Genomic DNA, 15,308 nt, shown 5'->3' with positions numbered 1-15,308 from the left:
GAGTAGTGCTGAAAAAGGGCAAAACAAGGAAATGTAGCCTACCACCCAAATTTGGAAAATTGGAACAAATGGGCACCAGGAGAAAAATAGGCAGAGGTATTTTTTCTAAATATGCCCATGTAACAAACAAATTAATGCCCACTCTGCAGCTTTTGTTTTAGGGATCCATGGGAGACTTTGAATATTAAGATAGCTAAATAATTGTTTAAAGTGAAGTGCTATTCTAAATGGGGATTGTGCAAACTGCACCTTTCTAACTATCTGCCAAGTCTTTAGGGTCAATATCATTCTGTTGTGAGTGTCTTTTGTTTTCATTCTGTAGTACTATCATGCATATTTTGGGGTCAGGAAACTTGAGATTTTTATAGTAGATCTAATGGCTGAATTCCAGTTTTAAGCCCACTTCTATAATCAGATCAAGTCTGAAGTATATGCTGATTGCACCTGTATATCTTATCTGAAGATAGAGAATCGCATGAGCCTAACTGAAGTCACAATTAGAGGACTATGTAGTTTATGTAACTTTAGCAATAGAAATGGGTGGAAAACAAAGGTTTCCAGAAAGTGAGTGTACTTAACTTTGACCTGTATCAACTGACTGCTGTTAAAAAAAGATCAGGCCCTCAGCAGTCCTCTAGCCCGATACACAGGCTATTTTCATGATAACGCACAAACTGCAAAGAAGGCGGCTTGTCTCAGCTGTCGGGGTGACTCGGACAGTCTTAAGCGTTGCGGCGGCAGGACGGAGGCAAGCGGAGCGCTGCGGTATTTGCGCGCAGCTGGAGGCGCCCGGGGGGAGCGCTGCCCCGCGGTGCCCTGCCGGCCCTCCCCCGGCTCGCTCCCTCTGCAGGCTCCTTTCGGCAGAGGGCACTCCGCTCCTAGCGATGGAGGAGGCGCTTTCCCGTGCTGGTGAGAAACCTAAACAGATTGGAAAAGTTTCCAGTGCAACATATTTGAGCAAGCTCTTCATCGGTTATGTTTGGTTCCCTGGCGCATATTTTTAACTTCGGTGGCAGGGATAATCGCCCTCCTTTCTGCGCGTTGCTCTTGTGCAGACTCGAAGACAGCTTGCAACATCCGTGGCAGCTCTAGCGCAAAGGTAGAGGATTTTACAGAGCTACTGTCTAGCAGCCTCGAGAGAGGATGAGACGAAAACTGTCGATTGAGACGTTCTCGTTAGGTTTACAGTAGGAAACCTAAAAATATCGTAGAGGGCAGCCTGATCAAAGACCTCCTCGGTGGGTGAGCAGATCTGCAGCCGCATCGAGAGCGGTACTCGGAGATGAGGCACAGGATGGCTGTGGTTTGGAAGCCGGTTTGCATCGGATTCGCGGGCTGCCTGCGCTCCGCGGTAGCTCTCTGCCCCCCGGGGAAGAGCCGCCGCTCGGTCGCGGGCTGCCTGGTGCTCGGCGCCGGGGGAGGGTGGGCTGCGGCGAGCGCCTCCGCGGCGGGGCAGCGCGGCCCCGCGCCGCAGGTGGAGGCGCCCGGGCGCCGCTCCGCTCCGCGGGGCCGGGCCGGGGCGGGCGGCGGGGGCGGCCCGCTGCCAGCAGCCTGTAGGACCTTGGCGAGCGGGCGGCGGTGGGCTGGAGCCTGGCGTGAGGGAGGGGCCGCGGCTCGTGATGCGCGGTGCTGTATCCCCGGGGCAGCGGCGGGCGAGGCTCTCCCTGCCCTGCGAGCGGCGAGCAGGCTGCCGCCGAGCCCGGCCCGCTCCCCCCCTGCCCGGCCGCAGCCCCGGCCGCGGGGGGCCGCGGCGCCGCGCCAGGTGGGTGAGAGCGGCGCCGGCACCGCCGGGAGGAGCCGCGCGGCTGCGGCTGCCGCGCTGCCGGGAGCCGGCGCTCGCCCTCGGGGGCGGCGGCGCCCGGGCCCCTCGCGCGGCGGCGGCGGCGGCGCCGGGGCGGGCGGCGGCGGCGCGCTCGGGCCTCGGGGCGGCTGGAGGCGGCGGCGCGGGTCTCCCCGCGGCAGCGGAGGCACCGGCACCGCGAGTGCCGCGCCTGCTGCGGCGGTCAGGTGCGGACCCCGGCAGCGCCCGGCGAGGGGCAAATCCTCCTCCTTCAGCTGGCCTGGTTGATGGAAACTTCTGAACATCCTAAGTGCTGAAGGGTGGGGGGTGGTGTCCTTTTTTTTTTTTCTTCTTCTTCTTTTTTTTTTAAAGCAGCCTTATTTCTGTAAGGACTCTTCGTTCAGTTAGTTGACAGGTGCTTGAGCTGTTTGGGTAGCTGGGTTTCCTTTGGGACGCCTCATCTTTTAGAAAGGAGGGTTTTCCTGCGGCGAGATCCGCGTTCCCCGCCGGGCTTTGCAGAGCAGCAGGGGTGGAGGGTGGGAGGAGGTGAGGGCGGCAGGGCTGTTCGGGTGCGTGTGTACGAGGGTGTGTGCAACTTATACTATTTTATGGGATCACTATGGTAACGAGCAGTCTGAGGCAAAAAGATGCACTGATGCTAAGAAGCAGCAAAATTAGCAGTGTTATTACGTGGGGTTCTTTTCCTTGCTGGTAAGTTTAAATCGATGTTTTTAGTAAAAGTGTCTGACAGTTTAGCGTTGGCCCTGTAACTGGTGGTGACCGTCAAACTGATGGGCTTATTTTCTTTTCCTCTCCTTTGATCACTTTGTCTCTGAGCTGTTTGGAAGCTGGGCTTCCAAAAGCAGTGTAAATGCCTGAAGTCCCAGGGCTGAGCTCTCAGCTCTGAGTGGGTGACGGTGCTGAAACAGTACATCAGAAATCCTTTGCTCCTTGGACTGTGCTTTCTGGAGACTAAGATTGGAGAGGGGTTTGATAAACTGACCTGCGTTCAAGAGAGAATCAAACTTGCCCCCTATTGCTAGCTTCCCCAGCCCCCCCTTTCTGCTCCCTAATTGGAGCTGCCTCACCCTGTAGGCTGTGCTCATGGCATGCGATCTGAGTCTGCCTTGCTGGCCAGCACGAAACTCCAGTGTTTGCGTTGCATTTCTTCCAAAGGCCGGTTCCATCCCTTTGCCCAGTTTGCTTTAGTCATTGAGATTCTGGCGGAGCCCGCTTGATTTTGTTTGTAACTTGAAGCAATCTCTCTCAGCAGAGCCCCAAGGCACGACGATGGCCAGCCCTAAAGCCACAGGGCTCTCCTGGGAGATCACTTGGCTTGCCATTGCTGTCTGTGCTCATCTACAGGTAAGTAATGAACTGATTGCTGTTGTCATGGCTCATCCTTTCTCAGATGATCTTACTGCATGCTTATTTATGTTTTTTTTTTTTTTAAAAATAGAAAACTGCTGAAGCAACTGCTTTGTGAATAAAGGGCTACAATGAGAGGGAAAACGTGATTTTCCTGTCACTGAAACTAATTTCAAAGACATCCACACGGGAAGCTGATATTTTCTCTCTTCCTAGTAACATTGTACCTGACTTTACTGTGTGGGGACCAAAGGGAGATCTTGCCAGATGTGTAATACCTGAGGTTTTTCAAGGCAACATGGTTGCTCATTACCCCAGGAGGTTTAGCGCTTGATAAACATTAAGATCCTGTAAGTGAGAAGAGTTGTAGGAAGACTTGGGCAGAAACATCTAACGCTTTTGGAAATCAGTGAGTATCTTTCTGGGGGTCTGTGAGATGGTCTTTGCTTCAAGTGTTCAATGTATTCAGGATCCATGGAGGAAAGCCATAGCTGCCAATTGATCTATTGCTGACGCATGAGCCTGATTGGTTCCAAGAAGTGAGTATTTCAAGAAATATGGTGTGCTGGCATGCAGCAGAGATGTTGTTTTAGTATGTCATCCTCTATACTGATGGTTCCCACAGTACAGGACATTTCAAATCAAGAAAACTTTAGAAAAGGACATCTGAGTAAACTGAAGAACTCTTTTTGAAATGAATAGTATCAGTTTCTGAAAACTTTAGTGTAGCAGTTTTTGACAAATAAGTGAAATCTTGGTTTTGAATAAAATCAGTGACACTGTTGACCTTAACGTTACGTACTGTGTGTGCTATAGCCTTGCTGAGGAGCAGTGGTTTCAAACTGGAGCCTGTTGTGTTGGGTATTATGTAAACATACATCCTGAAGAGTGTTTAATCTAAGTATAATGCAGCAGACAAAAGTAAATTCAAAAGTAATATGAAGAAACAGGGAGACTGTACTGGAGAGACTGGACAGCTCAGTAAGCGATGATCCATTTGGGGTGCTTTTGGGGATTTAAGGGAGGGGAAATGGGGCTCCAGCCCATCCTCAGTAGCACTGTTGAGTGCAGTGTGTGCTATGAGCCATTTGATGGGTAGGATAACTGTTGATGAACACCTCCCATATCTGTATTATACCTGGTCTATACTAGCTGGTCTTGAAAGTACACTGGTTACCTGGTATCATTGTGACTTTTTATGAGTAACGGTCTTGCCACCTAAGTCAGAATTATTAGATTGTTATTAACTGTGCAGTAAAACATAGTGCATTCAGTGCATGTCCATGCTGATGGGAGAGCAGTGGACTCTTCCTTGCTTTTTGTATTTGCTTGTTTCTTCTGTAAGAACAAAATGTTACTGGTTTGCTGTGCTTGTTCTTGTATTTTTGTGTGTAAGCAGTTGAGTGACTTTGTAATAACCTGCCCTATAAAACACTCAGAAAGTGGTACGTAAAGTTCACTTAATAGTTCTGAGTAAGATGCGAATAGAAGTGCAGGGAAGGGAAATGTCAGCTTTGTGTTTGGGCCTTTTGGTTATGAGGAGACCAACTTTTTCTCTTTTATAATGTTTTTCTTCTATAATTTTTTTTTCATATTGCTTTCATTTTAGAACTGGAACCAGTAGTGGCATAGTTTCATCTTCTCCACAAACGGTTTGGCAGAGCTTCACTTGTCTTCTTGTAATAAAAACAACCCAAACACATTGGAGTAATCAATAGGCTATTATAGGTAGCTTCATGAGCATTTCAATCTAGGTCAAGTTTTTTGGTCTTGATTTGTCCTTTTAAATAAAAGCTAATCTAGCTGGCATATTTGAGTCGTTAGCACTTAACCCCGATCTTGTAGGAGGTCCTTCTGCTCCTAAAATTTAGGTGTTTTATCACAATTCTAGTCACATTAAAGATATTTTATAGTATTTAACATAACATTTTTGGTATCCAATAACCGTTAATTCTTTAATTGGTTGCTTGGGGCCATACTATATGGACCACACACAGTCATTCTACCCTAATATTGTACCATAGCTTCCACTTGTGTTGTTTTTGGCTATTAAAGTGCTTATGTCTGGAGCTAATCAATTAGAAACAATTGGATGCTGGGCAAGGTCACAAGTCTATGCCATGTCGCCTATGTGCAATTGATTAATTTCATCCTGCTGGAGGCAGGTACAGAATAAAATAATGACCATTTTGGAAGAATGTGGTGGAAGTGTGGTATGAATGTAACACAAGAAAAACTTTAACATGAGAAGTTGTGAAAAAGAGGTAGCTGTTACTGAGAAGAAATGAAAGTTAACTTTGGTTACAGGAGCTCTTTCTGATTCTTGAGTAACATGGTCAAAAGCTCTGTACAGTGTTTAGCTAGGCTCTGCACTTATAGGCATGCTGTGTCTCAAGTTTATGACAAGATCATTTTGTCATGGGCAGATTAGTCTCTCTACTAGTAGATCACTTCAATTTTGTAGGATAACCCAGTGAATAGTTTACTAGGGAGGCGTTGCTGAGCTCCCTGTTCATTTTATCTATTCTGTGATCAAGAGCTGTGGCATAAACTTGGCTTGTTAGGAGATCACTTATGAGCCAGGCCTAGGTTGCGCCCTTTTGTGGGCAGGGGGACTGTTCTGACTTCCACCAGTACAGCTAAAGTGAGGGGAACTGCATTAGCCTTTAGCCAGGGTTAATTCAAGCAAATGACATCTGTATGTTTTTTCTTAAGAAATTTTAAATGAAAAAGACACTAGTGGCAACATGGAATATTTTGTTGTTTCTGAAGATTTAAATGTTGAATCTATTCAAAGAGGTTATTGTATTCCACAAAGTATATGTATTTGTGTACATTAGCTAATTATATCCTTTTCTTTGGATTTAAATATTCATGTGTACTTATTGGTAAATATGTGAACAGAATTACTGCAAAGACCTAAGAGGCTCTTTATTTTTCTCATATTGTAGGAGGTGAGGAGGTGAATTAATAAACAAAAAAAAAGTATTTAAATGCAATTATGCTGTTTAAGTTATCTCTTGAGCAGATATGGCTATATATTAGTATTTGAAACTGGAAGATGTTCGGCCTGGTACCAGTCTCTTTCTTAACCTCATATGATAACTCTTATGGGATAACATTCAGCTAGATACTGTTATATTTTGAAATATATGTAAGAATATATATCTGTACATCCTTACTAATGGATCAATGGCAGCAAGAAGTGATTGCTAGCAGATGCATATAGACAAAATGTATCATCAAGAATTTTACACATGGATTCATTTTAGAGTTATTCTCTGGTATATTGTTTCCCAATCAGCAATACACTGATATTTTCTTTGGTTCCTACTGTCCAAGCTAAGCCTTCTCTGAGTTGGTCCATTTTATCTCTAAAGACACAGGGTTGCTAATGTCTGAGAAAAAGAATGATAGCAAACACACTTTGTCTGGATATTTAAGAAGCATTTGCTCTGGATTTCTATGGAAAGGAAAGTTTCATAGGTCACACATTCATTGAATAAACTGTTGGTTGGTTCCATGATTTATGTTTCTGCAGTCCTTGCATGCATTATGTTTTTTTAACTATCTGTGATATTTCTGATGCAGAAGATATACATGCTGAAAACATTATCTTATTCCAAATGATTCTGCCATAACCGATCTGCCAAAAACTACCAACATAGTAAATGTCTTTAAGGTTAGGTTTTGCTGGTCCAAAAATCTGATGTCCATTATATGACATAGTGGACTTGGAGACCATCTTTGTAGAAAACCTTTGGAATACTGTTTTACAGTCACTGAATGTATTGCATGCTGATGTTCAGAAAATAGATTATGATCTACATGCCATACAATAGTGAGGATTCTAAAACCTTCTGTAACCTTAAAAAAAAAAAAAAAAAAAAAAAAAAAAGCAGGGTGAGATTTGTAAATCCACAGTTAAATCTGAAGCAGTTTCACTTTTTTGTAGGCAGGCTGAAATTCTGGACCCATCTGGAGTTTTGCCATCAGCCTCAATGGGCTTGTGGTTTTATTCTTTGTCTAAAGACTGAAACGCCTTTCCTGGAGACAAATAACACTTTTGAGACTCTGTAGAAAGTATTCTGACTTATTCAATGTTATTGACAAGCTTGTAACTCAGTGACCGCATTACCAGAAAACTTATGTAAGTTCCTGAGCTTACTTTGAATTTATGACCAATAATGATTGCTCAGCCAGTGCTCATAGGATCTGAACTGCTGTTGCCCCCAATTTACAGTCCAAAAGAGTTGAATTGCCAGAAAACTTGTGATGAATCTCAGTCTTGTGACTCAAGTCACAAACTATGTATGAATACTTATTTTTTAAAATGTACTCGATTTGAAAATTTATGTCAACTATGGGGGATGACCAAGAGCACCATTAATATCAGTGAAAGGGTTATTTTACCCTCTTGTTTCTTTATTTTCCTTTTTTGGGTAAATATTTTTATCTTGGTGATTGTATATAATGCTCACAGTGATACAACTCAGGAAAATCAAGCTTGGTTATTCAGCCGAAGCATGGTCTGAACCAGTCCAACTCCAATGGGGCGAAGGTGGTTTAGTCTCTGTGTCCAGCCAGATTTTGAATTCTGTGCTGCATCTTTGGGCATAGGTATTGGTGCTTACTGTGACGGTAATTTCTGACAAGTCACGATAAAAATCAGGCTGAGGTTCTCAAATTGGTTTTGCGTAGAGCTGCAGAATGCTGGTTTGAAAACTAGATAGCCGCAAAAATCAAAAATTTTTAGAGAAGCCTCAGTGTAGAAATAATCTCGAGCAACAACCAGTGGCTCCTAATTTTTCCTGGAAAAGAAGTTAATGAACAAATAGCTGGAGGATGATCTTTGGTTTTAGTAGATACTTGAAAGCTTAGTCACTGATAATTATTAAGGTCTGCCTGGTGCAGCTGGAGCCTTCTTATTCCTTACCAAACTGGGGCATATAGATCAGCTGTGCCGAGGTGTCAGTTTTGTAGTGCATCAAATTCCATTCCTGCTTTGCACTGCAGAAAATGTACGTGATTGGTCGTACTGATATTAAAGCCCTTTTGCCACTTGTGCAAAAATGATGATTTGGCTATTTAAAATAATGATTTTGGCTTCAAAAGAACATATACTTTTAAATTTGAGTCCTTTTATTTGCTTCTACTCTTTCAACCTGTAGGTGTCTCACATTTGAGCGTTTATCTGCAATTATTAGGGCTAGCAGTTATTATTAAGATTAAAATAGAGTTCTGTATGTTCACCTGAATCCAGGAGGTAGAGTTTAAGAAAATGCTAAATATTATGTGGCTTACAATGAGGTAATACAAATATTAATTTCAGTGATGGGGGAGCAGATTTATAATTGGGCCTCTATAAGTGTTTATCATCAGTATTATCAACTATATAAAATCTTAACAACCCACTGACTTAACAGTAAAGTACAGCATTTGCATACTATGATACAATACACTCAAGTATTGTTTATTCCCAAAGACTTCTTGCATAGCTTTACAATACAAACACGTATAGAGCCCAAGTCTTGTGGCCATGTACAGTCCAAAACAGTCTGTCTTGAACAATCCCAGTGTAATTCGTGGGATGCAGAATCTCTGTAAAACAGAGGGAGCTTGTGCGTGGTGAAAGAGTGGGTTTGTTTTTGAAGTGCAGTTTGCTAGTGAGCCCAGCGTTCCAGAAAGGACACTGGATATAGCCATGGCAACTCCGGAGAGACAAGTAAGTGAGTTTTTTTTTTTTTTTTTCTGGTCGTGCAGATAGAAGTTGGAAAGGAGAAGCAAACAGCTGATGGGATGGAAGTACAGGCTCTAATCAGTGAGTCTAGATTTGGCCCTAGCTTGATTTCTGCATGCAACTCAGCAGTAGATAAATTCCCTTTTGAAGGTTCAACAATCATAAAGGCCAGTATTTAATCATCTACCTGTATTCTTATTCTGAAAGAGGCTTAAATTTTCCTGCAGGTTTTGGAATAAGAATTTTGTTTCTGTTGTTTGAGGGTGGAAGGGAATGTTTATAGATTTTTGCTTATATATTTGTAGATACCTTAATTATTGATCTACTTTTACTCCCGACTTTTGCTATAGTGTATCTGGAATCCTGTCATCTCTCATTCCTGTGTCTCTAGAATGAAGCATCAAATGTGCACAAATGCCTTAGAAAAGCAAATCTTGCTCTTGTGAACAAGACCCACGTAGAAAATGCGTAGCGTTGCAGTTCTGATATACCCTCTGGACTTACCTTATTTTCACTGATAAATAATTCCTTAAGGTTTTGAAAACATGTCTAAATAACTTTCCTTCGCATTAGAAGAAACTTTTTCTTGATATTAGCTGAAGTCTATAGACTGTCAAGAGCCCTTAAATTTAAGGGTTATGTTTTCAAAATGGCTTCAGTCCAACTTCTAGTAACACACACAGTTCTGCGAGCTCACTTTTTGAGCACTGTCCCCTGCACAGGGGTAATAAATTTGATGCAGATATAGTAGCATTTTCAGAAGGGTCTGTGTGACATAGAGCCTTTGTTTCTTTGACTTTCAGTAGGACTTGAGTCATTAAGTTAAACAGAAATGCTGTTAGGTATAGTGCTTAGCTGGATTTTTAAAAACAAATTACAGGCTAAATTTCCATTAATCCAATGGGAACAAGGCACCTAGATGCCTTAGGCACTTCCAAAAATCTGGCTAACCATCTGTCTGCGTATTTAGGTTAAACCTAAACTTTCACCCTTAAAGCTCTTTTGGAAAAATAAGTTTCTGGTGTGCAAGCTGTAGCACTGGGGTGTGTAGATATCTGATAGTATTTGAAAAGTGCAAGTACAAGCAGCATGTGTATATAAAGGGAGGGCAAGTTTTGAAAATGTGGCCTGATATAGCCCTTCCAGTACAGCCTATTACATAAATTGTTTAGGAACAATGTTATTTCTGTTTCTAATTTTATATTTATTAGGTTTAACATCATTATGGAGAGAAAATGCAAACAGTATTCTTAGTTTGTTTTGAGAAATGCGGTTTCCAAGAATTGTCAGTTTGTCATGCCTCTGGATCTGCTAGAAACACAGTGAATACAAGTCAGTTCAACTAAATTGTGAAACAGTATTAAAAATGCATTTATGATTGTAATTACTAGAATGTTGTTGTATGCTAACAGTTGTCATTTGTGTCGTGGTGGGAGGTCCCAACTGGTTAATGATGTTATTTTGTAGCATAAGTGGAGCATTTTTTATATGCAGAAACTTGTATTTTTGTATGCATATAATGCTTTTTCTGTCATCAGGTGCTTTGCCAAAAATCTAAACTCCTTACAACTTACAGGATACAGTCTCTTGTCAGTGCATGCAAACAGAACAGAGTATAGTTTATAGTGTGTATATATATGAAATGATCTATAGGGGTGCGCTATAGAGTCAGTGTGGACATAGGGAGGAGTTTTAGCTACCTGGTTTATTGCCTTTTAGTGTTGTAGAATTAAGCTGACATGGACATACCTGCGCGACCACTGAGTGCTAAGAGTATGGCACTGTTTTCTCTCAGGCTCTGCTTGACAATAAATGTTTCCTGGCCTGCACCTTGCAGAAGCTCTCAGAAGGCTGCAGAAACTGGCTTTATTCCCAGCTGGCTAATTCAGCAACAAGTTAGCTAGCTCCAACCCCCCCCCCCCCCCCCAAAAAAAAAAAAAATCCCCCTGCATCTCCCCTGCTTTGTTGCAATTTCCCTGCTTGTATTTATGGATGCTCCAGGCCATCTATTGGCATGGAGAAATGTGAAAGGATGGTGCAAGTAACAGTTCAGGTGCATTCAGATTTGCTTCTTCCAGTGGGAGTTTTCCTTTCTTTTCCCACTACTGCAGGCTCTTGCTGGTGTAGCAGCGGTGGGGAAGCAGAGAGCTAAGCAAGCTCAGTGCTCTCTCTGGGTGCATAACAAATGAAATATGCTAAAACATGATATGGCTTCCTCTCGTGAGGGTTGTCTTTTATTGGTTGTTTTCAAGGTCTCATTACTCATTTGGAGTTTTGTTTTCTTGAGTCTCCAAATAGTTTTGAACTGTTCCCTGGTTGACTGACATGGATGCTGTCTGAGAATATCCAAATAGTTTTGAACTGTTCCCTGGTTGACTGACATGGATGCTGTCTGAGAATAACCAAATAGCATAATAGTGTCTTGAGTATTGCCTGCTTGGTAGATGATGTTTTCGCTGGAAACAGGTGCATTCAGCATATTGTGGATTTTTTTTCAACTGATCTCATCAGCACTTGTGTCAGGAGAAGAGGGAATACATCTATCAGTGGAGAGATTTGTTGTGTATGCTGTATGGTCTGTAGACTGCTTGAATGGGTTCCATTTTTATGTGACCTGATTTTATAGCTCTATTTGTATGAATCCAAGGTGCTTTCTGTGACTAATAATTAAACTCCCTCTGGGACAGTGGTTCTCAGGTATGTCTTTTCATGGAGCTGCCAGCTCAGAGCTTGTTAGTAGTCAATGATGCAAATCAAATGTTAGGAAATACTATGAAAAGAAAGAGAACAAAGCAAAGAATATCATTGTCTCACTGTGTATACCTTGGTTTGCCTACACTCGAGTACTGTGTGTGGTTTGGATCCCTTTATGAATGGGGTGGAGAGGCTAGACTAGAGAGATCTGCATTGTTTCTTCCAGCTTAAGAACCGAGTGTCCTTAAATGAGAGGGAGCCAAGTTCAAGAAAGCAAAAGGAGGTGGTTCTCCCCGCAATGGACTTTGGGACTCCTTGCCAAAGGATTTTTCTGGACAGAAGAAGTTTACATGGATTCAAGGGGAGACAGCACAAGTACTTGGAAGAGCCACTAAGTATGACTAAATGGACAAACCAGAGCAGGCTCAGAAAAATGGTTGGGAGTCCAGAAAAGTATTTCAGGGAAGGCTCATACATACTCGCTCTGCACGTGCATTTCTCTGGGCGTCTACGTATGGCTACTGTTGGAAGCTGATGGACTAGACAGATCCTTGGTCTGAACCAGTTAAGATCATCTTATGCCATTAGCTCCTTAGCGCCACACTTGAGGACTGATGAACTGTGAGTTAGAGCCTCTGGTACTGTCAGTCATGACTCATCATTTAGAAACTAACATTAAATATATTCACCAAGCTCCAGATGTCTGATGATATATTCTGGGCAGAGAAGAGCTTGCTCAAACCCTATATAGGTACCTACATTCTGAGCTCCTTTGTGTCTGCCTGGATTTTTTTATATTTACAACAGCAGGTTATTCATTTCTAGCTTTACAAACAATTTTATTATATGCTTCTGGCTCGTCTTCAAACTTTAAAGTTTTAGAGTCTTTTTTAAGGTATGCAAGTAAATTTGGGTCATCCTGCCTGATTGCTGGAGGAGTTTGTTTTTTTAAACACCACCACTATTTCCTTGCTGTTGAGCAAGACAAATAGAGCAGTGGCTTCTGATATTTTACTAAATAAGACTTGGCTTAAAATCCACTTTCATCATGTGATCAGTCCTTCTGTGAGTAAGTTGCAAATACTCCAGACACTTTGCCTGCATGAGTGAGAATTTGCCTTCACCCTGGTGTGAAACTGCGCACCCAAATGCATTTCCCATTTCCCTTTCCTACCTCTTTCAGTTAAATTTAGAACACAATAGGTTGATTAAAAACCATAAGAAAACCTCCAAAATGGCATCTTAATATATGGTTTTTTACTATGCAGCTGTTTATCTTCTGCTAAGAGGAAACTATAGATGTGTTTTTAATGCCAGGAGCTGGGCTTAAAATGCCATTACTTATCCAGTGGGAATAGATTTGAAAATTAGTAAGCAATTAGATCAGTAGGCAAATACATTTTACCTAATGCTGCAAGTCTCATGGGCTTTTCAAATATCCTGTTAGCATCACCTGTTCTTAACTTGCAACCTTTTAAATCTTTACCTAGCTTTAAAGAGCAGTGTTACTTTGAAAGTGAAAGTTATCTGTGCTTTTCGTTTCTGAGCTGAATTTTAACTTTTTAAAAACTTGCATGGTTTCTGCAAGGGCAATAGAGATGTACTTGGAACACTAAGCTTTTCATGAGGAAAACTTCCTTCTATAGATGACCATCCTGAAGACCCTTGTGGGTCTTGCTCTGATCTTCTGAACTTGCTTGAATTATGCCCTGAGCAAACACCAGTGATGTATCTGTTTATAATTGCTCATTTTTCTTGATGAATTAAGACCTCAGTGAGCCATCTGTCACATGTCACATAAAAGCCACTATTTAAAAATGAGGAAAAAATGTAGGGATTGTAGCCTTTTTTCATTATTTCAAATGGGAATGGCAGTCACCCACGAGGATGCTGAAGAAAAGACCTTGTCCTCTTTAATATAGGAGTGTCCCTGCATTCCTTTTCTGCTGAAAGTTCGCATTGATTCAGTGGTAGTATGAGGACTCAGCCTAGACACTAAAACTTCAGTCCTGGAATCGGATCCAGGCTGGGGAGTCCTGCAGACTTCATTAGGTTACTGTGCCACAACTGAGACCTTAGTTTGTAAAAATTCAGGCTTTCTAGCTCCACAGTACAACATTCTACACTTGAGTAACGCTGCCAGTGAAGTCTGTAGGCACTTTGCCTGAGACATCAGTGGGAGTTTTTCCTGAGTAAGACCTGCCCATAGGAAGCAAACTGAGGCTGAAGCTCATTAGTGCTAACTGGTTGGTTGTTGTATTTCCTGTTGTGTGGTGCAAATCACTTCATCTCTTCTTCGTGTAACTGCTAAGGACAGATGGCATTTAAAGCTGTGTCTGCAGCTGTTAGTTTTCTCAGAAATTGGCTGTGTTTATCCCTATGGAAAAAGAGATATTCAGAAAGATAATTTGCCTGTTGTTTATAAACCTTGCAAAATTTGAAGCAATTTCCATTTTTTACATGTCAGTTTTTATTGTGTGTCATGGAAGAGCATTTTATCAGGTGTTCCAGACCATCCCTGTTGGCAGGAATTTCTCTGAACTACTGCAGAGGGAAACATCAAAACCAGTCCTTGGAGCATGTATGCTATTTTTCAAAAGGACTGAAGCAGAACATGGAAATTCACTTTTTAAAAATTAATGTGGCTTTCTGCCAGATATGCTGTATTCAGAAGATTGCTTTGAACCTTTTAAGGGGTTGTACTCTCCACTGCATGGTGCAGTCCTGCTAATGAAAATAAAGAAGAAAACACAAGCACATCATAAATAAGGAAGATCTGATAGAGAGTTGATTTCTGCATGTAGTGTTTTGTCCATGCATATGAAAATTGACATCATGGTGTTGGAATGTTGACCGTGTTTTGCATTTTGCTAGCTGCTTTTACTGGAAAGCATGTGTTTCAAAGGGAGTTTTCAATTTTTATAAGTCTTTGCCTCCATAATAGCCCAGTCTTATTTTGAATGTGAACTTCAGCTATGAATAAAATTTAACTCATGAAGTAAGAGATTCCTCTGGCACAAAATATGAATGAATTATGCAGACATTAACTAGTAACATGCATGTCTGGATCAAAATAGTCAAAGCTAACATTGAGGTTCTTCTCTTAGCACTCCACTCCACACTCTACAGCACCTTACTCTGAGAGAAAAGGCATCAGATCTGAGGAACTCCTTGCAAGAAAAGCTGTATCAAGTGTGGAGATAGCATAGCTGGCTCCACAAAGCTAGCCTTTTGTGAGAAATTTCTCAGTAATGTGCCTCCTTAGCTCCAGATGGGCCAGATGAAAGAAGGGAGCTGAGTTCGAGAAAGCAGACTAGCAGCAAAGAAAAAGTAGTATTAGCCCTTCATCTTGAGAGGACTCATTCAGGTAATATTGGCAAAATCAATTAATTACTTTCAGTAATGGGCTGTAAGGTGTTGGCCTCTCTTCAACCTTCATAATCCAATGCCAGCTCACTTTCCCCAATGTCTCTGGGTTACTCTGTAGAAAGTTGGCAACCTGAGTTTCCCATGTCATCAACTCCATCCAGTCTCCTGAGTGAGGAGCTTCCTGGTAGAACATCCTTGCACCTGCTAATTCTTCCCCAGCTCTTCTCAAAATCAGGCCACTCTGAACCCATTCGTGAAATGACTCTGTGCTACTTAAGCAGCTTGCTAATTTTTATAATCTCGATTTCGCCAAGTGATGAGGGGCAGGCACAGGTAGGCCCTGTTGCCTTAATCTGT

The 15,308-nt window shown here is 42.2% G+C and overlaps 1 protein-coding gene across 1 annotated transcript in view; it reads left to right on the top strand.

Moving 5' to 3' along the window:
- The first annotated feature begins 876 nt into the window (after window positions 1-876).
- Window positions 877-15,308, top strand: part of ADAMTSL3 (ADAMTS like 3) — a 199,680-nt gene continuing 185,248 nt past the window's right edge. The window contains exons 1-2 of the mRNA XM_013957291.2: window positions 877-909; window positions 3,054-3,145. Coding sequence (XP_013812745.2) covers window positions 885-909; window positions 3,054-3,145 — 117 coding nt within the window. The 5' untranslated portion in view covers window positions 877-884. The remainder of the gene's footprint in view (window positions 910-3,053; window positions 3,146-15,308) is intronic.

Source organism: Apteryx mantelli, chromosome 15 (assembly GCF_036417845.1).
Source record: "Apteryx mantelli isolate bAptMan1 chromosome 15, bAptMan1.hap1, whole genome shotgun sequence".
Taxonomy (NCBI): Eukaryota; Metazoa; Chordata; class Aves; order Apterygiformes; family Apterygidae; genus Apteryx; species Apteryx mantelli.
The sequence above is the reverse complement of the archived record's forward strand: the minus strand, read 5'-3'. Positions and strand labels throughout refer to the sequence as shown.